The sequence below is a fragment of the Raphanus sativus genome, chromosome 5 (genome assembly GCF_000801105.2).
Source record: "Raphanus sativus cultivar WK10039 chromosome 5, ASM80110v3, whole genome shotgun sequence".
Taxonomy (NCBI): domain Eukaryota; kingdom Viridiplantae; phylum Streptophyta; class Magnoliopsida; order Brassicales; family Brassicaceae; genus Raphanus; species Raphanus sativus.
In genome coordinates, this window is record NC_079515.1 from 12,908,102 (window position 1) to 12,935,346 (window position 27,245).

General features: G+C 35.4%; 2 protein-coding genes and 1 pseudogene across 5 annotated transcripts; 2 read left to right on the plus strand and 1 right to left on the minus strand.

The window, feature by feature from the left end:
- The first annotated feature begins 1,531 nt into the window (after nt 1-1,531).
- On the plus strand, nt 1,532-6,738 carry LOC108858241 (uncharacterized; annotated as a pseudogene).
- A 3,775-nt stretch (nt 6,739-10,513) lies between these two features.
- LOC108857171 (trihelix transcription factor ENAP1) lies at nt 10,514-11,605 on the plus strand. Its single transcript, XM_018631116.2, has one exon. The coding sequence runs from the start codon at nt 10,579-10,581 to the stop codon at nt 11,464-11,466; it is 888 nt and encodes a 295-aa protein (XP_018486618.1). The 5' UTR covers nt 10,514-10,578; the 3' UTR covers nt 11,467-11,605.
- A 135-nt stretch (nt 11,606-11,740) lies between these two features.
- On the minus strand, nt 11,741-21,823 carry LOC108862121 (chromatin modification-related protein EAF1 B). Of its 4 annotated transcripts, none has more exons than XM_018636159.2 (22): nt 21,475-21,823; nt 21,011-21,156; nt 20,886-20,940; nt 20,705-20,802; nt 19,290-20,619; nt 19,074-19,193; nt 18,703-18,900; nt 18,172-18,360; nt 18,000-18,080; nt 17,835-17,892; nt 17,292-17,761; nt 17,135-17,188; nt 16,748-16,793; nt 16,237-16,430; nt 16,109-16,162; nt 15,947-16,027; nt 15,591-15,728; nt 15,391-15,507; nt 14,809-14,909; nt 14,531-14,725; nt 14,042-14,408; nt 11,741-13,860 (listed from the first exon to the last, which is right to left on the minus strand). In XM_018636159.2, the coding sequence occupies exons 2-22, from the start codon at nt 21,130-21,132 to the stop codon at nt 12,310-12,312; spliced, it is 5,619 nt and encodes a 1,872-aa protein (XP_018491661.1). In that variant the 5' UTR covers nt 21,133-21,156; nt 21,475-21,823; the 3' UTR covers nt 11,741-12,309. The 4 variants fall into 4 exon arrangements, with proteins under 4 accessions (XP_018491661.1, XP_018491660.1, XP_018491659.1 ...); XM_018636158.2 differs by having other exon boundaries at nt 14,042-14,417; nt 21,011-21,152; nt 21,475-21,822; XM_018636157.2 differs by having other exon boundaries at nt 14,042-14,417; nt 21,475-21,822.
- Between the last annotated feature and the right edge of the window lie 5,422 nt (nt 21,824-27,245).

Sequence of the window (27,245 nt, forward strand, 5' to 3'; positions counted from 1 at the left end):
TTATTGAAATATTTTTTTATAAATATTTTTAAAATACATGTCTAAAACGTGTAAAAGATAATATTAAACAAACATGTTTGAATATTAAAGTGATATTTATCTTACTCTTAGTAGTACTCAAGGTAGTAGTAATATTTCATTCTTCATAGTAATATTTTTGCAAATTATAACATTTTTAGTAATACAACGTCATTAAACAAAATTAATTAGTAATACCAATATATTTAGACAGTTTTAGATTATATATAACACATTGGTAGAAAAAAATTTTAGAAAATATGTGTTTTCTGAAATTCATCTCATGATGACCTTCCCATCAAGACATTAACTAGGAAGTATAAGGGTGTTTTCTATTGAAATGAGAAAATTTCTAACAACTTGAGATTTTAAGAGTATTTTATGTTTATTTGACAAATAAACACATGCATGGACATATAATCACGTAATTTATGAGATACATCTTTTAAAAATAAATAATAAGAAGAAAATTAAGGTTCTTAGAAACATGCATAACAAATAGTAATACGGAGTAGTTTTCTGGTAGTTCAGGGTAGTACATAGTAGTTCCTAGTAGTCCATATTACATATAGTAGTTCTAGCAGTACTAGTAGTTCACGCTTGTTTGAATACAATACCAATTGAAAGTAACTAATCTTCACCATCCCATCTCCATTTGTCTTAATCTTTCTGCATATACACTCGACCAATTCAAAATATGTAACATCTTCCACAGATGTTTTCATCACTAGAGTGTGGATTTGATCTTCTCCCAAGATCCACTTAATCTCAGCCCCATCCTTGATGTAACTTTTTCCATTGTCAAAACATATGATTGTAATAGGAGAAGCTATAGAATTCCCTGAAAAAAAATAAAATTATGATTAGTTAACCATTTAAAGAATCTAAGTTGTCCAAGATCTTTGATACATAGTCGATACAGTAATACAAGTAATGCAAGTAATACACTTTCATTTTAGTAATACCAATCGTTCTAGTAGTTCTTATAAATTTTTGCTTTTCTCGATTTAATACTTATAATTGATCAAGAGGGTGTTATACGACCCACAATATCGTCTACCACTATTGTAATGCATTATTATGGTTTAAAACAGTGCAAAATAAGAAGAAATATACAAAATTGCCTTTAAACATCCTTTTTCATAACAATATACCTAAAACTTTAGTTTTTCATCAGTTTAAGTCTTTTAATCAACTAATAATGTGTTACACAACCCAGATTATCGTCTAACACAATTTTCATGTTTTTTTCTTTCAAAACCGTGTTAAAAATAGAGAACAATACAAAATCTTCTTCAAACATTATTTTAATTTTTCTTTCAAAACTCTCACGATTTTTACAGCAAAATGTTGATATTTTTCGTTTCACATAATACATAAATCATAAGTAGTATATTATTATGAGAATTTCATGAAAAAAAAACGTACCAATTTACTTCAAAAATCTTCAAAATCGTCAATAGAGCTAAAAATATGAGAAAAAATCGTTTTTGGTTGGGGAAGAGGAAACAAGATGGGAGAAAGGAGACAGGAGGCGACAGCTGTCAGAAGGAGAGAGGTGGATTGGTGTGGGGACCACCTATTAGGTTTGAGATTTATGGGAAAATTTATGGGGGAAATTGGAGAGAGATGGTCGATATAATGGGAGGGGGAAGAGAGAGAAGAGAGAGGAAAGTGGAGTCTGATTTTGATCTTAGTTTTAAAAAATATAGTGGGTATAAAATATTAATATAATATTAAGGGTAAGAAAGAGAAGAAAAATATGAGAAAAAAAAGTGGGGCAAGTAAAATTTTGGTGTGGCAAATAGAATATTTTTTTTTCATGTGTGGCTATGGAGAATACTTCCCTTTTCTTTTCACAACAAATGAACTTTGAAAACTCCGTTTCAATTTCAGATCGAAGAGAGAGAGAGAGCTATGGATGAATCGTATCGGAATCTAACGGATTTCATCGGGAGAACCTCTGTTTCATAGACATTCGTCGACATCTTGCTATGCGCAGTTCCGTTCTAAGCTCCGGTTTCTCTGGACCGCTCCGCCGGGGTTCGGCGCTCGCCGCGTTTGGCTTGCCTTCACCGCTCTCTCGCTCTCTCGGCCTTCTCCGTCTGCCGCACCTTGTGGCCAAGGCTCGGTTCAAGTTCCAAGAAATCCACCGGAGAGATTCCTCCCAGTGGGGCAGTTTCACGGTTAGTCTGGTGAGATAGTTAGAATTTAGTCAACTTTAGTAAAGAGAGTTTTGTAGTTCACCTCATCGTGTTTATCACAACTCGTACCAGTCTCTTGTAATATATAGACATTCTAATTTTAGTACTAAAGGAAAATAATGCGAGGTCTAATATCTGCAGCCACCAAATAATGTAGAAAGTTTTGATCGTTTTGATTGATTCTTGTACTTATGGATTTGCAGAGAAATAAAGAAGGATGTTGTGACGGAGAAGGATCTTGAGCATCTCTTGCATCTGCTTGAAGCTGGAAACGCAGATATGGAATGGCAATCTATGATGGATAAGTCTACTCCTAACATGAGCTACCAGTCCTGGCGTCATGAGCTTCAGGTAGTGGTTCCATAGAGGTTAAATCTTTCCTGCTTTAAGATTTATCGGTTCTATAGAAAGGTTTTTATGTTCTGATGCATTAAGCTTTAGTTACTGAAAGAAAAATGTTGTTTGATACACAGACAGGTCCTGTTGTTTATCGGAGTAGGACTGTTTTTGAGGATGCTACTCCAGACATTGTTAGGGATTTCTTCTGGGACGATGAGTTTCGACCTAAAATGGGATCATATGCTTGCTTACTTCAAAACTCTGGAAGAGGATCTTCAGACAGGAACAACCATCGTTCACTGGATCAAAAAGGTATTTGTTGATACTTTAGTCTTTTCCTCCATGTATGAGCCATTAGTAATGTATTTTCCTCTGTAGTTTCCTATTTTCTGTAGTGACCGGGAGTACATCATTGGTAGGAGAATATGGGAATCTGGAAAGAAGTATTATGCTGTCACTGAGGTATATATGTCTTTGCCTTTACTTCCTCATAGATCAAAAGTATCTCTAATAGTTCTGAATAGCTAAACACTTATCTGACAGGGAGTACCGTATCCAACTCTACCAAACGTCGAGTGGAGCTTTATTTCTCAAGCTGGATTATCAAAGCAGATATGTCAGAGCGCTCAAATGGCAGGAGTCATCACAAAGCCGAACATGGATTTGGTGGAAACATCGATTTGTAGAGGAGGAAGAAGAGAGGGGACAAGCCATGGAGAAGGCAAGGAGACAAAAGGAGCAGTTCAATGTAGATTGGAAATGGGTCGCTGTAGGAGGAGTTGCTTTGGCTTGTGGGCTTCATTCAAGTGCTATCGGCAAGGCCTTAATGGTTGGAGCAGGGCAGAGACTTGCTCGTAGATTGCTTAATATAAGGTAAATTTTTCTTGCGATTAAGAACATGAGCTCACAATTTAATCTACTATAAAGTAAATATAGTTTGTTTGTTTATTCTGTGTGTAGTCTTACAGTGAATCATAAATAGTTGCTTGTGAAAAGTGTAGGATTACAATGAGCTTAATACATGTAGTCTCCTATTCTGTTTGTTTCTTCTGCGATGCAGTACCGGCTGTAGTTGCTTTTGAAATTATTAATTGTCTGCATAGAAAATCAAGTAAGCATATTAGATTCATATTTTCTCTGTATATATATATATATATGTATATTGGTCTAGATTAAGATACAACCTTACTATGTAGGTAATCCATTGTATATTTCCTTGTAGACAATATTTTTGACTGTCATGTCTGCATCATTCTCGGGTCTGAGTATAGTAAGACCTTCCGGAGATGTTACACGTGAAAGCGCTACATACAGTTGACCGTGGCTAAAAACTGGTTGAGGTAGATAGAGCAGCACCGATTTTAAACTCTGTCCCTGACTTTTATTAATTGTCATTGCATAGCATACTCTTATTGGAAATTGACGTCTTCTTAGTGTGAAAGGATGCTTTGAATCAAGTGGTGATAAAATTATCCTTGGTAGAATAACTTTATTCCCAGCATGTGTGCCTGTTACTATTTCGGCCTCTATCAATCTATTTCCCAATCTAGTTACAATAAATCTTGTACCATTGCACAGACCTTCCTTTTGATTAATGTTGCGAAGCAGCATTATTGGAACTCCTACTTTCAAAGACAATATATGTTTTGGTAGTCCTGAAAACTCCAAAGAGTTTAAGTATTCAACTGTATATAGAGACTCGTGATTTGTAGGTATTGTGTCAGCCTTGCCTATGCTGTCTGAGCTCAAATATTCTTTTGATATTCCTTGCACTTTTTCTAACATGTATGCGTTAATCTCGTCAACCGTCTCGTTTCTTGGAGTTAGGATAGCTCTCTCGGTAATACTTGCTTTTGTACTTTTTGATATAATATTTTCTGTGTTGGTAGCTTCAAATATATCTTGCAAATGATTCCCAGATGATTGCATTAAGAACTTGGGATTAACTGCGACCATTTTACCATCGTCTTCGTTGGCTGCTCTTGTTTCGTTTGTAGGTGCATTTCCATCTCCAACACTTAGCAGCCATTCCGCAAAGCTTTCTTGTGATTCATCAAGTCTCATGTTCTGTTTCAGATCGAAGACGTTGCAGAAGTCCCACAGGTGTGACTGTTTTATTGATGCTAAAACTGTATCAGCTCGAGAACCTTGTGGAACTATTGGTAGTGTATGCCTGAAGTCTCCACCTAATAGTACCGTTTTGCCTCCAAAAGGTTGGTCTTTAACTTTTGGATCTTTAATGGACATCAAATCTTGTAGTGTTTTACTGAGGGCTTCAAATGCATGCCGATTTGTCATGGGTGCCTCATCCCATATAATTAGATCAGCTTTTTCAATTAGTTCAGCAAGCATTGTTCCTGGAAATATATGACATAGTGAATCTTCATTGAGATTCATGGGTATCTTAAAGCGGGAATGTGCTGTCCTTCCTGCAGGTAAAAGCAATGCTGCGATGCCAGAGGAAGCAACTGGGAGTACAATTTTTCTCTCTGATCGCAACTTAGAAATAATGGTGTTGTAAAGGTACGTCTTCCCTGTTCCACCAGGACCGTATAGAAAAAATAGTTTACCCAAACCATTTTCAACTGATTCCATAACTGCATCATAAACTTTTCTTTGCTGCACATTTAGACTGTTGAATCGCTTGCTATGTTCCTCTTTTTCCTGATGTACATTGTATTGTAACTCTTGGGTTAGCAGCGTGTTACTTAGTTCTTTTAGAACTGTCTGATCAGGTTTTGGCATATCTTTGAACTCATCTAGTGACCTTTCATGCTGCTGCATAACCTTTTCTATTTCCATCAATGTATATTGCTTTATTTCATACTCATTTAGTTGTAGTTTTGGAAAGCCAAAAGTCTTGCGTTTTCTGTTAAGCATGTCTTCACCTAGTGATTTCCAACATCGATTCCATAAACTAAGAGGACTGCCTACTTCACAATATATCAGCAGTGTAACAAATAGCTGTCGTAGCTGATAAGGTGTACCCCATCGAATAGCTTCATCCATAGCATCATGCCATTCAGTGTCAGAATCTAACAGACCTCTAGCATAGCATGCTGATTTGAAATCTGGATATAGTTTTCCCTCAACGGTTTGGATTTCCTCAAAACTTCGTGGTCCTCTTAATTTGTTGATGAGTATCCTTAAATAGTATAACTGTCCTGAAGATGGATGAATGTTGATTATTCTTCCTATCATTCCTCCTTGCTGTCTCTCACTCCAGATTTTACTGTCGCTGTTCCATGTAAATTTGGTTGGAAATTCCAAATAAGTTAGTTGGCGAGCCTCTTCAGATTCTTCATTTTTCTCCATCCATGCTGTAAACATCGTTCTCTCAATATCTTCTTTTGATAGAACTTTTCTGAGATCATCTTTAGCTCTGTATGTTATGTTGTGTTGTCCAGGCAGATGGATTATAAGTTTCTGAACTCCAAGCTTACGTTGATGAATGTGGAATGCAAAAGTCCTCCAAGTGGCCTCACAAGCAGATAAGTATCGGCATTCAATGTACTCCTGAATCTCATCTCTTGGTCTCTTTGTTGATACACTATCTTGTTTGTTGTTTGAAGCATGTGGACCTTTTTCTATCACCATAGTAGCTTTGTCAACTCCTTTTGTAATGTATTTGAAAAGGTATTTGACAGCATTTGTTCTATTGCACCACTCCACGTTTATATGAGCTTGGTACTTTTTTAAAATAGCTAAATTGTGTGGAACAACATAGCGATTATCCAACTTCGTATTTCCTTTGATCACAAAGTTACTTTCATCTTGCCGTCGCCGGTATATTATATAGCCAGATTTGTCGATTGAGGTTTGCTCAGTATATTGCCTTGGGTATCTTTTTGAACATTATTTATTTCTCATGCAGGGTGATTTTGGTCGATCCAATCCACATGGACCGTGCATCATGTGTTTCTCCACAAGCTCAAACCCTTGTTGGTCATCCTCTTTATGTGGTAGTTCGGCAGAGATTATTGCGTCGACTTCATTTATCGTTGGAATTCTTGATGCACCACCTAACCAAATGAGCATATGTGCATGTGGCAATCCTCGTTTCTGAAATTCAATGGTGTGTAGCACTGCAAAAGAAACATGTCAGGAGCTCCATTGTAATTAAAATAATGTATAAACAACTTTCATGATCGTAATAGATAACGTCCGTTAGTACGTATATGTGATTATGATTAACATGGTTACATTTTTCTTAGCATTGAACTATATTAAATTAATTTTTCATACCTGCTATATATGGCTTGAAGAATGTTCCCTTTTTAAAATCTTCAAGCATCTGTTCTAGTTTCATTTTGAAAACTCTACACTCAATATCAGGTCTATCATTTCCTGTTCCACCACCACATGCTTCCAGATAGTCATTTATCTCTTTCCAATTTGGATTGGCTGTCATAGTAATGAACAAATCTGGATTTCCGTACGTTCGACATATCGCCATTGCGTCGTGATATTTTTCGATCATGTATCTAGGGCCTCCAGTAAAACTTGAAGGTAGAATCACTCTTTTCCCATGTGCTCTTGCATCAGTATCACCTTTACAAACTGCATCACACACGTTGTTGTACAAATCCGCTCTTAGCTGGTCTTGATTGTTTCTGTTCCACCTTAGTCTTTCTGCTTCTATAGCTGTGTATGCATCAACTACATATTGATGTAACAAACGTCCTGATTTTATAATTGTCTTCCCTTCTTTCAGCCGAGTTTGTATCTGATAAGCATAATACTCTCTTATGCTTATGAATGATTTTTTTCTCTGCCTACCTTCAGCTACCACATAAGGTATTTCAGTGTGGAATCCATATTCGCCGTAAGGAAATAGCAGCGGATACTGTAAAGACATATACAAAGGATGATCATCTCGTATTTCTTGCAAATAGAACATTTTCATTATAAACTATACTGAAATCAATTTAACATGGTGTAATTTACAAGATTTTTTAAAATTATTATTTTCAAAGCAAACTACATGATGAACTCTTATAATCATTGATTCATTAGTCTGATTCACCTCATATAACATATAAAATTTACGATGCTCTTTGTTGAGTTATGTCGAAGAAAAATATTTAGAGCATAATGTATATAAGGTAGATTAATAATAAGGAGCCTAAGCAAGCACGTCAAATAAGTTATTTAAGATTTTAAATAAAATTTATAACAATAAATTAGCATGAAAGATAACATAAAAGAATGATAGAAGGAACAATCAATATAAATTTATCAAAATAAATATACTATCTAAGTATTATAATCAACAAACTAAAAACATACAAATTTACAGATTTTGAACATTAAGAAAAAAATTCTCAAGATTATAATAAATACGCTATCTAAGATTTTTGCTATCTTATTGTCAGTATTTAGAAACTAGAAAAGAAAAACAGTTATCAAAATTATGTAAAAGTTTCAAAGTATCTCAAAAATCTTCATGTAAACACCAAAAATCAAATATTGACTATTATACCAAAAAATAAATTATAATATATTGTACTACATTATACGATCATACAAGCTTAACTACAATACAAATTATTAATTACATCAAGTATATAACTCTAATACTTTAGATTCTAAATTTTATTAGTTCAACAAATAAAATGTTACATAAAAATTATAAATTTATTATATTTAATTTAATTTTTCTATTATCTGACAAAGGCTATTTAATATTAATTTAATGTTCATCAATATATATATATATATATATATATATATATATATATAACAATCACACATTAATTGTAAAGTTTTTTGACTATTAAGAAAAATTAGATATTATGCAAGATAGTTCAATCGTTTATGTAGTCAAGTAAAATATATGTAAAATGTATGACAAAATATTATAATGTATTGGCAGTTTACATGCATCAAGAAATTTATATAATATTTCAAAATACAAATTAACATTTTTCAAAAAATTATGAATATGTTTATAAACATAACTATTACATTTAAAATTCAAAAAACTATATAGCTAATAAGAGGGTATAGTTATAAAATAAACATAAATAAAAAATCAACAAATCATGTTTCAGATAAGAAAATTATATAAATCAAATAAATAATTAATTTTAACGTTATTATAAACTAAACAAAATTATTAATACAGACTCGCGCTTAGCACGAGTATAAAATCTAGTTGATATATGTATGATTGACTAAGAATAGTTTATAATTAGTTAGTATTATTGAAATGATGTTTTATTTATTTTCATATATTTATTTGACTATATCTTTCAATTACAAAAAACGAATTTTATAAATTATATTTTATTTAGATAATATGATTCCTAAAATACAATCACACAATTTTTGCAAACTGCTTATTTTAAAGAGATATTCAAAAATAAAAAAAATTAACGATAAACAACTTTTGATCAAATAATTACAAAGCATTTTAAAATAACACAATACTATATATTTTAACTAGGTAGATATATTATATTTTATCATTATTAAAAAAAATTTCTTAATATTAAATTTGATTTTAAATTTTATGTTTTTATGTTTGTGAAAATTAATATAACCATAATCAAAATACCGAAGCGAATCTGAATTCGCATTTTTAAAATTATTTAAAATAAATTTCAGTATACAGTATAATAAATCTAGTGCATAAAACTATTTAGAATTTATAAAATAGTTATTTTAAATATTGATGTATTCATGAGCTTCCAAAAATGTATTAGTTACTTATGTTTGTACGTAACTTCCTATTACTCTTAGCTTCATTTTATAATATTTAAAAAAAAATCAGTGATAAATATTATGAAAATACATGCACTTTTAAAAGATAAACAATTGATTTGATTTTACTTAATTATAATAAAAGATAATAATAGTTCAGTTTGAATTTGAAAGAATTTATGTAACTCAATATACTCACAACATGAGTGACTCGACTAATCCAACTTATATCTTCTTTTTTTTTGTAACACAATCCAACTTATATCTAAAATCATATATTTAACTACTAAAAGAATATAAAATTTGATAATAATAATTTATTTTATAAATGTAAATTATAGGATGACTCAAAACATATTTGCAAATGAAATAAAATGTTAACTAACTGTTACAATTTAGCTCTTTTGTAAAATTTATATATATGCATGGTACTGTAAAGTATTATTATTATATTAATTTATGTAAATTGGAATCAAACAGTTAAGTTTATTTTTTATTTCACTCTAAGCACAATATATCTTAAATTATACATATATATTAAATTATACATACTCTTCCTCAAATACATTTATATATGCAAATAAGAAAATTAATCATAATTTTAATATATTTAAATAAAAAATATTATAGTTGAATTTAGAGAAATAGATGCAATTCAATATACCCAAATGATAACTAAATCGGCTGTAAACCTAAACCGACTAGATATAACATATCTAAATCATATGTGTAATTAAAGTAATATAATATTTTTAATATAAGTTATGCATACAAATTATAAAATTAATATTAAATTAAAGTAAGTAACAATTAATTATTATAGTATATTTATTTAATAAATTTTTATATCCGTGCATGAGCATCCATGCATGATTACGGGAAAATCACCTAGTAAAAAGTTAATAAACTATCCATATGAACATAAAACTAGTTTATATTTATGTTTAAAATTTATTTATATTTAATTATGTATCAAGTTATTATTGTTACTTTTAAAATTCTATACTAAAAAGATATAAACCAGATTTGACCCGGTCGATCCATATTGAACCGTGACCCAAGAGTTTTCCGGTTCAACTTCTGGTATGGGTTTAAAAACACAGGAACAAACCAAATTAAATGTAAATGGTTCAGTTTGATTAAAACCAGATGCGGTTTGGACCAGTCTCAATTTCGTCGGTTAACAACAAAGTCAACGCAGCCCAATGTTAATGCGCAGACAAGACAAAAGCCCAATGATCTGAGTTAAATAAAACTCAACACAACAAAAGGCGAAGCAACTTGTTGTTGTTGTGCTTTCTTCCATTGACACATGGCGACGCCTTCCCCGACACCTTCTCCTCCTTCCGACTCAAACCCTAATCACGCCGCTACTCCGCCGCATCAAAATCCACCACCCTCGAACTCCACGGCGATTCAAACCCCTCCGTCGCCGCAAACCACCGTGGTCGCCTTAGCCGCATCGACCTCCGCCGTCGCCAGAAAGACCCAACCGGTGCTATGGACCGAAGACGAGACTCTCCTCCTGATCGACTCCTACAAGCAGAAGTGGTACGCGGTTGGTAGAGGTCCTCTCAGATCAAACCAGTGGGAAGAGATCTCGGTCGCCGTCTCAGGTCGCTCCGGCGTCGAGCGCTCGGCGACGCAGTGTCGGCACAAGATGGAGAAGTTGCGGAAAAGATTCAAAGCGGAGAGGCAGAGCATGGGACCTATCTCGATTTGGCCTTTCTATTCTCAGATGGATGAGTTGGATTGCAATCCAGCTCCCATCTCAGCTCGTCCCCTCACACGACTTCCTCCAAGTAATCACTACGATGAAGAAGACGAAGACGAAGAAGAAGATGAGAGACGAAACAAATCGAGGAGTATCAATCACATAGTGAGAAGACCTGGGACGGTTAACAGATTCGCAGGGGTTGGTGGAGGATTGTTGCAGTGGGGACAAAAGGAGAGATCGAAGAGGAAGAGGACAGATGAAGGAGGAGGAGGTGGTGAGAGGAGGATGAAGGGAGCGAGAGCAGTAGCTTATGAGATCAGGGCATTCGCTGAGAAAACAATGGTGATGGAGAAGAAGAAGATGGAGTTTGCCAAGGAGACGTTGAAGCTGCGTAAAGATATGGAGATCAAACGGCTTAAATTGATTCAGACTTCTCAGGCTCAGCTTCTTCAGTTTCTCAACACTTCCTTTGCTTCTTTCTAACCTTTTTCATGAGAGGTTAACCAATAAAGATGGTGACATTGTTGTTGTTATTCTTCTTCTACTTCATCTTTTTTCATTTCTAAGATGTAACATAGTTAACTATGTAAAACTAATGTCGAGAACTTTTTTTTTTTATGAATGCCATTTGCAAATCTAACAAGAACATAATGTTGGTTATTTAACAAAACAAAAAAACAATTGCAATTGTGTTGTTATTCTATCTTAGAAAATGTAATCCAATGTCACGAACATTTTGTGTGTGGACTGGGAAGCATATAGTCATTTTGTGATTCTCATTTATAACCACAAGGAGAAAAACAATAGTACATTCAAATTAAACTAACCTAAACCCACAAGAGTAAAAAATTAGATGGGGACAAACAAAAAGAGAGCAGACTTCTATACAAAACATTATATAACTGTTTCCACTCTCCCAAACCTAAAGATGGGAAGAACAAGAAGAAGAAAGTGACCTCTCTATGATGCAAGTGCTAATTTACATGCAATACACCTTTCTCTCTTGTGATCAAAAGATATAAAAAAAAGGACCATCATCAATCTATCTATCCACCTTCTTCCCCCCATTTATCTTCCTCTCTCCTCATCAAATCTGCAGAGTTTATAATTTACTTTGGTTGGACCAAAACCATTGTTAAGTTATACATCATCTCAGCAAAATCTAAAGGCCGTCCACTTGATGATGTTTAATGCCACAGTGAATGAGGACCCTGACTCCGTACAAACCAGTTTTTGTACCTGTACAGGGTTGTCGGTAAGGGCCAAGCATAACCCTTTGCAGGATCTCCAGCTACTCCAAGTTCTAGGTTTCATCTGTCGTGCCTCTCACTCCACTTTTGTATCAGGTGGCTTGGAAGATGATAGTTCTTTTGCTTCTTCTAATTGGGGAGACTGCTGATCAGAAGCAAGACGTTTCTGATTTAGTACAGTCAGCTGCTCTGGCAACTTTGGTCTCTCTTCTACTGTTGGTAGAGATTGTTTTCTCTCTATCACGCCCTTGAGCTCCTGACAAGGCAAGCCCCCAGGGAAATGCTTCTGCGCTAGTCCTTGGTTCAGTGTTGTTGCTGGTTCACTACCAGCTGAGTCTGTATTAGAACAGCTTACTACATTAGGAGCACCGCTTTGCACAGAGGCGGCACTAGTTGGAGGTTCCAATCCATTTGGAGAAGCCACAACAGTAGAACCAACTGCTTTTATGTTGTTAGAATCATTAGTCACTTGAGGCATACCCTTGCTCGTACTCATACTAGCTGTTTGTGTGGTATTGGGCACAGACTGCGGAGAGCGTGGCACACTTTCAGCTTGGGACTTCCTCGATAAATCAGAGTTCTCCAAATGATTCTGATGAGCAATTCGCTGAGCTGTTGATTGAACTTGATTACGCTGCTTTTGGTGATGGTTGGAAGGTCCAACTGCTGGTGCAACTGAGGAGCTAGATGTGGATAAGATGTTACATGAGGCCGCAGCTGAGTTCTGGACTTGGATGCTATTGTCTGAAGGTAACTGTATCTGTTGTTCTTGGGACGGAGATGTAGCTCCAGGAAATGATTTCGGCAATTGCTGCGAATGATTTGAGGACTGTGGTGAAACAAAAGGTTTAGACTGAAGATTGGCAGTCCCCACATTAGACTCCCGATCAGGCCTAACTGGAACCATTGCCTCTCCTTTTTCGGTAGCCTGATTCCCGGGGGACATGGTGAGACCATTCAAGTGTGACTGATCAAGAGTAATGTTCTGATGAATCATGTTTCCTCTACCCGTCCCCTTCGATTGTTTATTCTGCTGACCTTGTGATGGCTGCCGCTGGTGTGGGTGTTGTCTTCCAGACTGCTGCTGGATTTGTCTCTGCCGTTGTTTTCCAGCTTGATTGTTCACTCCAGAAGCACCAGACTGAGGATTCCTAGCCAGGCCATGAAGCGGCAACTGAGATTTTTGAGGGTTCTGTTGTGTCATAGCATTGATATTAGGAGAGGTCGACTTTGGGGGCGGTAATGGCTGGGGGGAAACGGGTGGTTGAGTCTGATGGCTGTTTTGCGTCGAAGATGAAACAGAAGTCCCCTGAGGTTGTTGTTGCTGTTGTCCATGTGGCATCAGAGTACCAGATGATGCTAACTGCTGCTGCTGCTGCACATACCTCTGGTGCATTAGCCTTTGACGGAGAGCAAATCCGTCCTGCTGTGCCCTGACGGCATGACTTGGGCTTGGGCTCTGGAGATGAGGATGCTGCGAATTGCCAAGCACATGCGACTGATGTGGCATCTGATGGGAAAGATGGCCTGGGTACGCCTGAACAGGAGTTGTCTGGTTGTTGGTAAATCCAGAACTCAAACTACCGAAAGCTGGGATCCCCTGGCTGTTCCCTTGAGCAGCCTGCATCTGAAACTCACGCATATCAGTTTTCATTTTCGCTGCATTGATCGTAATGATGTCAAAGAGGCTCAAAATGCCAATTGGCAGCGGTAGATAAAAGAATCAGAAGCGCTAAACGCTAGAGTCTAAACCAAGGGAGCCAGATAAACTAGTTACCATTGCAGCAACCAAAAGCCAAGTTGCTTACCCGCATCATATGCTGAACAGCTTCGCGAGGCGGCCTAGACATGGAGTTTACTTGAGAAGGTCCTCCTCCAGAGTGAATATTACCATTGTTTGGAATTCCTACCATACCAGATGAGAGCATGCTACCAGTATTTGGCATTGCTGCTGAGCCAATTGCTTGAAAACCAGGCCTCGACAAGGGTGCTCCTCTGTTCATTCCACTTACACCCATGGTGTTTGCACCAGGAACTATGCGGTGTCCAGATCCTGAGACAGCTCCAGGAGTTGATGAAGAAGGCTGCTGCAGGTTTCTACCGGATGACATTTGATTAGACTGTTGGAGTCGATGTTGTTCATCAAGTGGCAAAGGCCCTCTAGAAACGTTGAATCTACCATCCCTAAAAGGAAAGAAACATATCACAACCAAAAGAAGTACTAAACCTTGAGCATATTGAGCGGAGATGCACAAACGTGGGCATTCGCCAAAACAAACCATTCACTACAGGTCTACCTTGCAGAAGCATTGTGCAGACCAAGTGTGGTTGGTAAACTGTTGCCGGGAACCACACCAGACGATCCAGGAGTGGATGGGTTTGCTCCAGAAGTAGGGAGCACTGGCGTCCCTTGATTCAACATTGGAAGACCTGGATTTTCAAGTGAAAATAAATCTTGACCTGAAGTTGACGCATCACAGAGATCAAGGGGCCTTCATCCGGAGAGTAGCAAGATATTAGAATCGCGGAAGTAGTAAGCAGGAAATAAAGTTATTTATGGAAAACCAAAACTTACGTTAGAACACCTCCATTCAGATTATTCGGGAATACTTGAGAAAGAGCCATGACTTGTGAATTGTGAACTGGTACTATCTGCTTGGGATCCCGACCATCATTCTTGAAGATCGATGAAACAGTAGCAAACAGACAGAAGCAGCATCAAGAAAACAAAATTAGGGCCTCGGAAAATTTAAACTTCCAACTACAATGTAACGGTTCCTAATGATTTCAGCAAATGTTAAGCCAGGTTTGCAGTTATGCTTTGAAACATGCCTTTCACAGCATAAACTTTGACTACAACAAGATAATCCATTCCATATCTCGGATTTCTATAAGCAACAACGTTTACCATCTTTAGTGCAACTTAATTTCGTGAACAAGTAACCCTGAAAACCCTATTTAGAACTATAAAAGTTAGAACCCCTCCAGCATTCTTCCAACAAGGGACTCAAAAGATAGCTACAGCACCCACTGAATTAAGCTCGAACTATCACTATTGATAGACAACGGTTGAAATACGACTACAAAAAAATGCAGAAAGAAACTCCAGTAGTTTCAAATTACAATGTAAACAGTAAAAAGTACTAGGTGAACCAACCTGCGTCTTTCTATAGTGTAACTTCTTCCCAATCAAACAAATCTTCTCAAAATGGGACTTCAGGGTATCTTCCTCCATTGGCCCTTGCAGTCGCTGAAACAACTGTCTTGCACTTCCCTGAATATAACAAATAGAGCATTGGTATTTTAATTGGTCTAAAAAAGATGTTTTATTCAGCGTCTAAGAGCTAAAGAAAAAACCTTTGGGATGCCAGGCAAAGTGGATGGATAAGACTGAGAAGTCCCCGAGTCTTCAGCACTATCAGCCCCATCACTCGCAGTCTTATCCATCAGAATCTTATGCCGCTCCTTGCATTCACTCGGATTACGATATATACACTGGAAAATAAATAAAAGCGAATCAAGAAATGAACAAATCAAGCCAGCAACGAATCCCAAATGTTCATTAACATGAGAAAGTAACATATTGGACAACAATATCCAGTAAACAGCTCACTAGAAATAGAAACAAGCATTCTTATCAAATGAAGTATAGCTCTGCCACTCCGTGGAAATCTACAAAGAATCCCAAGATTTTCAAAACAGCAAGCACTTACCTTAATTTTAAGAGTGCTATTCATTGCATCACTAATGAGCTCCCAGTTAGGGCCCATGTCATGCACCAGGACAACGAGCGCCTAGATGGTATAAAATAATTAGAAACTCACAGAGTAACCTACAATATGTATCCATGTTAAGAAAGATGACAAATAAAATACCTGATCCTCAAATAGTGACCACGTCGTTCCAGAACCATGCTCGCCAGGAGAAATCTGCGTAAATCAAAATTTCAAGTTCAAAAGAGACACCCTAAAATAAAGAGGTTAGCAACCCTAACAGCATATACCTTTAGGCCTTTTATTTTTCTGGCTCTATCACGACCTCCAATAAATTTGATAGATTTGTTGGGGTTGGACATGTTGCTCATCTGGGAAGCTGCCGGAGAAGAAATTGATCCAGTGAGAGCAATGGCACCATCAAAATTATTCTCTACCAATTGCTTGTTGGTCTTTTGCTTCTTTGCATGAGGACCATACATACCTTACACAATGCAATTATAATATGTCACTGAATTATAAACTCATTATAAATCAGCATTGAGACATAAAAGGGAAAATGTCGACAAAGCAACAAAATCATGCTAGTTTCCCGACAGTTGAGCTAATCCAAATCACAACCTTTTACTCTAGGGTTAGAACTCCACAGAATACACTAATGATAAGATGTATGCAAAAAAGTTCTCCTTAAAGCATAAACTCGGTTTGATTGGTAAAAGAAGAGTGACGCTGATGCTTCCCCCAACTGCCGAAATAAAAATACAACGCAAGAAAGAGTAAAAGTGAATTTGCAAATAATACCATTCATATCGAAATGATTCTCTACTCGCTTCTTCCAGTGGTCCTTCTGCCAAAATAAGGACAAGTTAGAAAACTTTTTAGGAAGTCAGTTACAGGTTACATATTTTACCAACTGTTATAACTTAAAAGTTCTCATTTCAAGAAATATGAAACTGTGAAAAGCCACCTCCACAAGATGAAAAATGGAAGCAAATAATAAATTTGTAAGCATTTCAATCCCAAGAATAGATTCAAACATCAAACCAGTCCAGTATGTAACAATTTTTTTTTTCATTTTAGCAAGCTAGTCAGCATTAAAATTGATTACAACACACCACCTGAACTTCTGGCATACTTTCCTTAAACATTTGTTCAAATTAATTCTTAAGATTTTACCAGTGAAATTACCTGTTCAGCATGGGCTGACGAATCGGGATGCCAGGTTTGGTCATAAGCAGATCCCTGCAACAAATGAAATCGAAATTACAGTGCAATGTAGAGTAAAACTACTAACAACCATTTCTCAGCAGGAAAGCAAGTAAGAGATACGCATATTGCAGACTACCAGATGAGTCTTCTTCTTCTTTTTAGGTTTTCCTGACGTTTCAGCCATGTCATAAGAAAACTGCTTCTCAAAATTACCACTTGATTCAACCTCTGTGCCTTTTTGAATTGCTGATCCACCATGCAAACTACTTTGCTCATCCTGAAAAGAACTAGTATCTCCACTAGATGCATCCGTCTTTGAGGGCACTGGTAGACTCACAATCCTCGGCCTGGAAGCAGTGCGCACACGCCTCGTAGGAACTGAGCCGACAGCCCTTTTCGCCATCAAATTCGATGAGTTGAACCCATCTGTGTAGTTCGCGTACGGTAAATCAGCTCCAAGATCATATGACCGGGCAGAATGTGACTTCATCAAATTCTTCCTTTTTTTGTGGCTCAAATTAAATGATTTGCTGCATTCGAAAGCTCCAGGGAGATAATAGGTACTCCTTTCTACTTCATCCTCATCAAATGCAGTGACATCGTATTCTGTAATGGAGATAAAAGATCAGAAAATATTTAAACAGCACGTGAAGCTTAAATAACCAAGAACTGTGCATACCTCCAACAGCATCATAAGCTGATGTATCAACCTCCTCCTGCATGATATTTCCAGACTTCTGAGAACAGAGAAATACTGTCAAATGTCTTCGAATAACAGATACAAAATTTTAAGGCAATTAAGGTTACAATATGAGAGTTCCTAGCACAGAAAAATATAACGTACCTCACAGCGTGCGAGATGGGTCTCAATGGATATTTGGTATACCTTCATTGCACCAGCTGGGACTGAATAAAATAGGCTTTCCTGAACAGTAACAAAGCTCAATCAGCCATATTATAGAGCTACCACAGCGATTATATTGAACTGAGGCTGCAGAGTTTACAAAAGTTCTTACTTCCGATAGCTGATCAACCAGAGATGCATCCAATATTTCTGGGTCGCACATATAGTCGGGTGTTAATGGTGCCGCTGAATGATCAGGGATAGAAGAGTTGTTATACTTCAAAAATCTACTTGCATACTCCCTCACACCCACAGCTAAACATTTTCTGCCATTCTCACAATTAGATTCTTGGCAGGTCTCCTGCATACAACCAAGGTATCACCAAGCAACATACCATTAAATTTACAAAAATCGTAGTGCAGAGAGTAACAGAACCAGGGATTCATGGAGGTAAAACTGAAGACAATTCAAGCAAATAAGAAAGATCCGGGTGATCAATCATATGATTGAATTGGTCGCTTATATCACAAACTTAACAATATGGTTCCAGGACATCAGTGTCGTCAGTACTTTAATCCAACAAGTGTGTTTAAGTGTGTCTGTTTAAGTGTGTATGCATAGTTCTGACTTATAAGAAAATAAAAGAACCATATGATCACTATTGTCAACACAAACCATAACAAAGGTCTGTCCGTCAAATACCTTATCAATTCCCAAGCATGTCTCCTCCAGCTTCCCAGTAACCTCCACAGAACTCCAGAATTTCAATACAGCACTAGATAGGATTGAAGCTATATTTCTCAGCTTTCTGTGCTGAACTTTTTCCTCAAATCTCGACTGGGAAGTTAAAGCAACTCGATGGCAAATTTGTGCAGCAGCAGTCATCTTCCAAAGCCGCTCCTAGAAGACGAAAAGATAATATGTGAGGATAAACAACATGTGGACAAGCTCGTTTAACCATAGGAATGTCCAGATGTCATCGGAAACAAGAAGAATAACAATTCACAAAATGCAGCAATTTCCATGCAAATATATAGAAGTTCAATCAGAAAGCTGAATCAATTAGACCAGACCTGAGCAAAATCATTTGCCAGCCATGTCATTTCTTCAAGGACAAAATCCCATTGACATTTCTCACGGACCTCCACTGGTGCGGTACCATAAGATAACTCGGCAATTCTTTTTCTCTTTGCCTATTAATGTATTATGTCATACAAAAAAATGAACGGGTAATAAGTACCTCAAAAGCTCGCGAGCTTAAGATCATCAAACAAAGTTGAAAAGAAAACCTGTATAATTCGTGCCTCCTCAAGGAGAGAGTCTGCCTTCACAGTATCTAACACTTTTGAGCCATCATCTGAGCTTGGCTGCTGTTTTAATGCTTCAACGTCAGTTCCTGACAATACATTATCACCAACCATGCATGAACTTGCGTCTACAGATGCCTGAGGTTTTCCAGGGTGCACAAAGCTACTAGGATCATCAGCCAAAACACTACCAAGTTTCTTTTCATTTCCAGGTGCAACTAACCCATGTTGAAGCTTTTTCTCAGTGTCAGAACATATCTCTTCATTTAGTAGCTCAGGCACACTTCTGTAGTTTTCATTTTCAATTTTAATTGAATTCATCTGCATTTCACGCACAGGGCTGCACTCACTAATTATGGTGGTAGATCGACCTGCGCCATCCTCAATCTTCAGTTCGCCACCTGTTTGATTCAGCAACCCCTCTACTCTTGAAGCTTTCGGCACAGAGATTTCATCTGAGTTGAGTTTGTCCGCTCTATAAAGATCCCTTTCTGTATCTACATCTACTTCTAAGTTGTTAGCATGAGAAGACTCTGTCTCTGCAGCTGCTCTATCTGTTAAACTTTTTTTTTCTCCTGTAGTACCACCTAGCTCATCCATTTGGGTAGAATTACTTCCCTGGCAAGCTATTGTTGTAGCTTTGGGAGAACCAATCTCTTTACCAGCCAGAACTAGTTGTGCCTTCTCCCCAGCCAGGCCAGCCTCTTCAAGATGCAAATCTGCGGATCTTTTTCTAAGTGTAATGTCTGCTTCATCTTTCAATAGACTAGTTTTGGATCCAGCAGCACTCTCTCGTACAACAGGTCCACCATCCACCTTGGTATTCAGCGTATTACTGGGAGCTCCATTTTCCGAAACAACAGTTCTACTTGAATTTGCAAATGCTGGACATGACACAGAGGTTGTTTGCCTATCCTTTTGATTGGCTGCTTCAGATCCTCTGCGAACAGAGATAGACATTGCAAGACCACCAGGATTCTGAACTAAATCCGTAGAACTTGACCGTGCTGGATCCCGATTTATCTTTGTTCTGTTCCTACGAGCATACGGTCGAAAGATAGCAGAGTCCTCTGTTTCTTTGATATTTTGGTTGGTGTTGGCTTTGTAAGACCGTTCTGACTCAGACGTTCTGTTTTGCCTATTAGGATATCTCAAATTGTTTTCTCCCTCAACTGACTTATTTCGAGAATCAAACAGTAAAAGATTATCCGCTGTATTGGGTTCAGAAACTGTAGGAACTGCGGGTCTACCACTACTCTCCACAGAGTCTCCATGTGGTGAGGAAGCCAGAGCAAAGCTATCCTTGAGCCCACTGTTACAGGTAAAGGAATGAAGAGTTAATCCATGAGAAATTAATGGGGGGGGGGGGGGGGTGACTACAGCAAACATGAGTGTACCTGTTAACAAAATGCTCGGCTTGCTGATCAGTGAGTGATGTAGATTGGACGCTATATGAAGTTGCAATACCAAACTTGAAATCCAAGGGATTACCTCCCTGAAGTAGTTAGAAGAGTAAATACTTGTCATGATAGGTTTTTCAAAGAAGAGAGAGAGAAATTGCAAATTATGTATACATACTTTCTCCAGAAACTCTAATTGTCTCCTCCTTTCCTCACGGACATCATACTCTTGCCTGTTGAAACAAGCATCTTTGTTACACATTGGAAGAGACCGGACAGTTGTAGAAAATGTAAGGGAAATACCTTAGCTCTGCTTGAGCTTTCTCAATTGCTGTTCGGCGGGGAGACGTTTTGAGACCTCCACCACTATCAATAACTCCTCCCATGGAATCAAGCTCAGCATTTACTAGAAGAAATCCATGCATCAGCACAGTGGATGTCCCATCTAACTGGAAACACAGATAAAGATCAGATGGAGTCATACAGAATAGCAGCACAACACATCAAAGCAAGAAAAGGAAGGTTGGCTCAAGAATGAGCTGAAGTCGATAAGAGAACAAAGGAAGCAAAGTTGAAAAATTGAAATGATCAGCTTAAGCTACATAATGGGGAACTATGATGGCACATTTAGAAGCAGGAAGGAGGCTAAGAATAACCACAATCAACATTCCCCTAATAAGTGGCACCATTACCCCAAAATGCTTCAAAATTTCACAGAAACTGGGACATTAGGGGTTTCAGAAGAAGGGAGAAGGAAGGTAGAGTACCTGAACTTTGGAACGTAAAGCAACGCCTAGGGTTGGGCAATCACGAATCTAAAATTAGCTTATTCTCTCTCTCTCTCTCTCTCTCTCTCCTAGGGTTTCCACGATGAATGAACAACCAAAAACAATTACCCTTTCTTTTTCTTTTAAGCTCTGACGAAATCAATTTCTCAGGGAAATTAAGAAGATGAATTTCTTGTTTACCAGATTTCTAATTCCGCAATTTCTTCTTTTCAATTTTTGTTTCCCTCTCGGGAGAAAAAAAAAATTTGTTCTTGGTGATGTCTTTTTTGGCTCTCTCTCCTCGACGCAGTTTGCGACTCTCTCTCTCTCTCTCTCTCTCTCTCTCTCTCTCCGACTCCGAGTTCTGGGCCTGGGTTTTCTTTCCCCTCTGCGAAGACAGAACAGGCCTCTTTGTTTTGCTTTTCTCTTTCGGGCGGGCTTTTGTTGTTATGACAGTTTCTTGCAATAATAACTTTGATTAGTTTTTGTCCAAAAAAAAATAATACTAACTTGATTATTTTACAAAAGTCTCACGCATGTTGCTCGTTTTGCATCGGTAATAAAATCTGTGAAGTCGTTTTTCGCAACGGAGCTCTTACGTTAAAAGTTAGACTGATTAACATCAGTACTACTCTTAATGAATAAAAATATAAATTATCTATAAAATAAAAACGAATCTTAATTATTAAATTAGATAATGATTAAAATTAATAATGGTAAGAATTATCTAAAATCAAAAATATTTTAAAATAAAAAGTTAGAGTAGTTAATATCTGTATACAACATATAAATTGGCCACCAAATAAGAATCAAATTTTAATTCTTCTGATTAAATAAATTATTAAAAGTAATAATATTAAGAATTATCTAAAATCTAAAAATATATATTAAAATAAAAAGAGTTCTTATACATATTATGTTGTTTTCTGTAAAAATATTATAATAAAAGAGTTCAAAATTAAAAAACACATAACTAAAAGTTAATCAATTAAGTGATTTTTCGCAACGGAACTCTTACGTTAAAAGTTAGAGTGGTTAATATCTTTTATACCATTAATAAATAAAAATAAAAGTTACACATAAAATAAAAACGAATTTAATCCCTTAATGGAGACAACATATAAATCAGCCACAAAATAAAAATAGAATTATCCAAAATCAAAAAATATATTTTAAACTAAAAAGTTAGAATGGTTAATATCATTTATATCCTTAATGAATACAACGAATAAATTAGCCACAAAGTAAAAAATGAATTTTAATTCTTTTGATTAGATAAATTATTAAAATTAATAATATTAAGAATTCTCTAAAATCTAAAAATATATATTAAAATAAAAATAGTTCTTATACATTTGTGTTGTTTTCTGTAACAATATTATAATAAAAGAACTACAAAATTAAAAACACATAACACATAACTAAATGTTAATCAAGTCATATTTTTAATTTTTAATAATATTAAAAATTATCTAAAGTCTTAAAATATATATTAAAATTAAAATATTTCTTATACATATTGTGTTGTTTTCTGTAAAAAAGTTTATAATAAAAGAGTTAAAAATTAAAAAAAAAAAAAAACACATAACTAAAAGTTAATCAAGTAAAATTTTAATATTTATATAATTGAAAAGGGAATTAATTTTAAAATAAAAAGATAATTTATTATTATATTTTAGTGTACAAATAATATCAAAAGACAAAAATTATCTTAGATGACAAAACACATAACTAAATATTAACCAAGTAAATATTTCAATTTTTATATAATTAAAAAGGGAATAAATTTTAAAATAAAGTATAATTTCTAAATATATTTTAGTGTACATATAAATTTACAAGACCTGAAAATTTTAGATGAAAACATAAATAATAATTTTTCATTATAAACTCTATTTAGTAATAAATATATTAATAAGTAATACTCCCTCTGTTCCAAAATAGTTGAAGTTTTAGGTTATGCACAATTATTAAGAAAATTGTTTTTTATTTTTTAAAATATGATTAAAATATAAATTTAAAACAATTAAACCAACTACAAAATATACTATAGAATATCATTGGTTACACAGTTTTTGATAAAATAAAAAGTTACATTGAAAAATAAAAACATCATTTATTTTGAAACATCAAAACTTCCTAAAACTTCATCTATTATGAAACGGATGGAGTATAAATTATTTATGCCCGCATCTGCAGGCCAATCACCTAGTAAAAATTAATCACCTATCAAGAATAGATAATATTTAATTTAAGAAAGAAACATGATTGTTTTTTTAAAAAAAAAAAGCAAACAATAAATATATTTCTTCCAAAGTCATAAGCCGTAAATCTCCTCGGAACTAGACAAACTAAATCAATAATGCAAACAATAAAAATATGAAAAATGAAGATAAAGAATACTAAAACTTAAGTTGGATGTCTCGTTCGAAGAATATCTACTATTGATAGCGACAATCGAGGAAAATATATTGTTAAATTACGCAGGGCCGGCTCAATACCAATATGGACCCTTGGACAAAAATATTTTTTGGACCCTATGGTTATTAATTTTTAATATTTAAACACTTACTAAAATGATTTTTTTGGCCCTATAATAACACATACAGTAGAACCTCTATAAATTAATAATGTTGAGACTTTAAAATTTTATTAATTTATAGAGATATTAATTTAGAGAAGTTTCCTTTTATATATTTTTTTCTATTTTTTCTATTTTTGTTTATAAAATAAGAAAACATTTGATTTTACCATATATAGATTTTAATTTTTTTATAAGAAATTTGACTTTAATATCGCTTTATTATCTTATTTGGTGTATATTTTTATGTTTCCTAAAATTGTTATGTGATTTTCGATATAATTTTACGAAATATTATCAAAAAATATTGAAATATTAAGAAAATAGATGTATTTTTATTGTAAATATAAAAATAACAATATAATGTTTAGTTTGTACTTATATAAAAATATATATCGATAGATTATTAATTTATGATTTTAATGGGACTATATATTTACATGGGAGTTTCAAAAATATTATTATCTTATTATTTTATCGATTTGTATCATATTTTACACCGGCCCAAGTTGGGACTAACAAAATTTATTAATTTATAGAGATTATTAATTTATCGAGTATTAATTTATAGAGGTTCTACTGTATATCATTTAACCTTCGAGACCACATGCATATATACGTAAGTAACTAAAACAATTATAGTTGTTCGATTAATATTATGTATGTTAATAAACCGAAAAAAGATTATTTGAAGTGGGCTCTGGGGCGGTCACACTGACCGCCCCCTATCCTAAGCCGGCACTGAAATTACGGATAGAAACAATTCAATCAAACTTTTGTTATGGACTTGAAGAAACTTTATATCCAAAGAACCACTTTGTCGGAGCCTCAAAGCTCGCACAGCCTCAATCGATATCCCAATAGCTCTATCTTGTAACACAAATAAAACCATTTGGATCTTCACATGAGAATCAGGAGAGACACTTTTGTCACGAATCAGAACAGCGACCACCGAAATTTATTGAAACAAAACATAGTATTTAATATATTCCAATATCATTCATACATATCCCATCAGGAAATAAGATAGAGAGAGTATGGAGTTAAATATGTTAGAGATTTAGAACCATGCCAAGCAAATAATTGAAATGACTCGAAATATACATAACCACATATTTTGAACCGGCTATTACCTCCACGTGAACTAGATCAAAGATACAAACTGAGTCCAATCATTCTCATTCTCATCACAAAATCAAGCCACCCACTACCCTAGACCTTAATCTAAATCCATGAGACACTAACTGCGAAGGAAAGGCCGAAAACAGGAGACACTCCAGACCAGAAGTGACCATCTTGCTTCACCGGTGTTGGACCCCGACCAAACAGCCCAAGATCACTGCAGGACTGATGACAAAACACAAGCCTTTTGCTTCTCCAAACCAGCTTAAGCGAGAAAAGACATGTATATCTAACCTAGTAGACACAAACATGGATAACCAAGTCCACGACCACCGTAACGACAACGATGAAACAAGAACTCTTCGGACCAGAACCTCCCATATGATCAGATTCGCAACCACAAAGGAAACTAACAAAAAAAATTCTATAACAAAAGAAGAAGAAGAGAATCAAACTGGACCAGCAATGGCACTAACCGCTCAGCCACCACACGTGGTCATCAGAAGTTGCAGCGTCCGAGGTGAGAGGTGAAAGATGAAGATGAGACAGAAGACATGTGTGGAAGTGGCCTCACTTGAACAATTTTTATTTTGCATATTTATACACTAATTTTGTTATTGTACTAATTTCAATTCACTTATTTTCTTCCTTAACTGTTTTTAAACAAAAAAAAAACTAACTTAGGACATGTCCCAAGATGGATTACAGTCAGTTGTTGGAGCCCAACCCTCCATAACCTCCTGACCCACCCTCATCTCCCATTAGAACCTCCTCCTCCATCAGATCTTTATATCGCATCAAAACTTTCACCCTCCGCAAATCATATCCCATCTATGTAAATTCCATCTTGGATAGACATGTGTTCTCTGACGGATTATGCATCTCCTTCTCACATTTCAACATGATGTCCTATTCATCAGATTCATTTCTGAGTTCAAATATAAATACGAGATTTTATCAAATACCAGTGTGCTCTGCCTCAAGAGTTATTTGGCATTTCATCTCCTCTCTGACTTCGCTCCCATGGATTTTAAAGCTGAGCTCTTATCTTCTCCTTCAATCTTAAAGGTTGGTTTGTTGATGCTTGTTTTGGGTCTTGTAATGGCATTACTGCAACATGCAGTCTCGTCTATTGGTCTTCCTCGCCTCATGTCTCTGTCATTCAATGGATCTCACAGCCTTTTGCGAATGCCCAGAGGTATTCATTGGTTCCTCATCTTCCCATTATTTGGTGGAGTAATTGAAAGGTTGTTCAGTGGGTAGATAGTCTTGTGGATTTGTTCTTTATGTTGTGATGGTCTGAGTCTTGCTTTGTTTTCATTTTTTCCCCCTCTAATGACATTCGTTTTGTCTTAGTTTGATCCTTTACTTTAGTATGCAGACTCAATTTCGTTTTCTCTCTAATTTTATTTGCATTGATATCAATATACTCTTATTTTATGGCATTTTGAACATACAAATTCCTTCAAAATTGCATTTTTCTAGTGAATCTGGATCGTTTGGACTTTTATAGTCTTATTTTCTCTTTTGAGGAGCTTAATCTCCTCCAGGATACTTTACTTTTGTTGAGTGATTTTGTAACAGGAAGAATTATGTTGAAAACTATTTTGCTTGAAGAATAAGCGAGGATGTCGGTCATTTATCGTTAAACAAGTGTTTATTCTGAGACGTTGTTTTCTCTTATCTGTGGTGCCATTTTGGAATACCAAATGAAGTAATTGGTCTTTACCGGTTGCTCTTATTTGGATGCTACCTTGATTGAGATTAAGTTTTCATCTCTATCCGTAAGTTCTTTTTTTAAAAAACTTTGTTACTGTCAAAATTTAGCCGCTTGGTCGTCTACTAATCAGGTTAGCATATATTATGTCGACTCTTTTGTTTTGTCTATTAAAACACAAAGTAGAAAATTACCTCAATACTGCTAATCGATCATATAGAATTTAAATAGCAGATAGAAAATCACATAAGTTTAAGTAAAAAAACCAACTAATATTGATAAGCAAAAACAAAAACTGAAACCAAAAACTTTTAAACAATAGCTGCCACAAAATTAAAGACCATACATCCT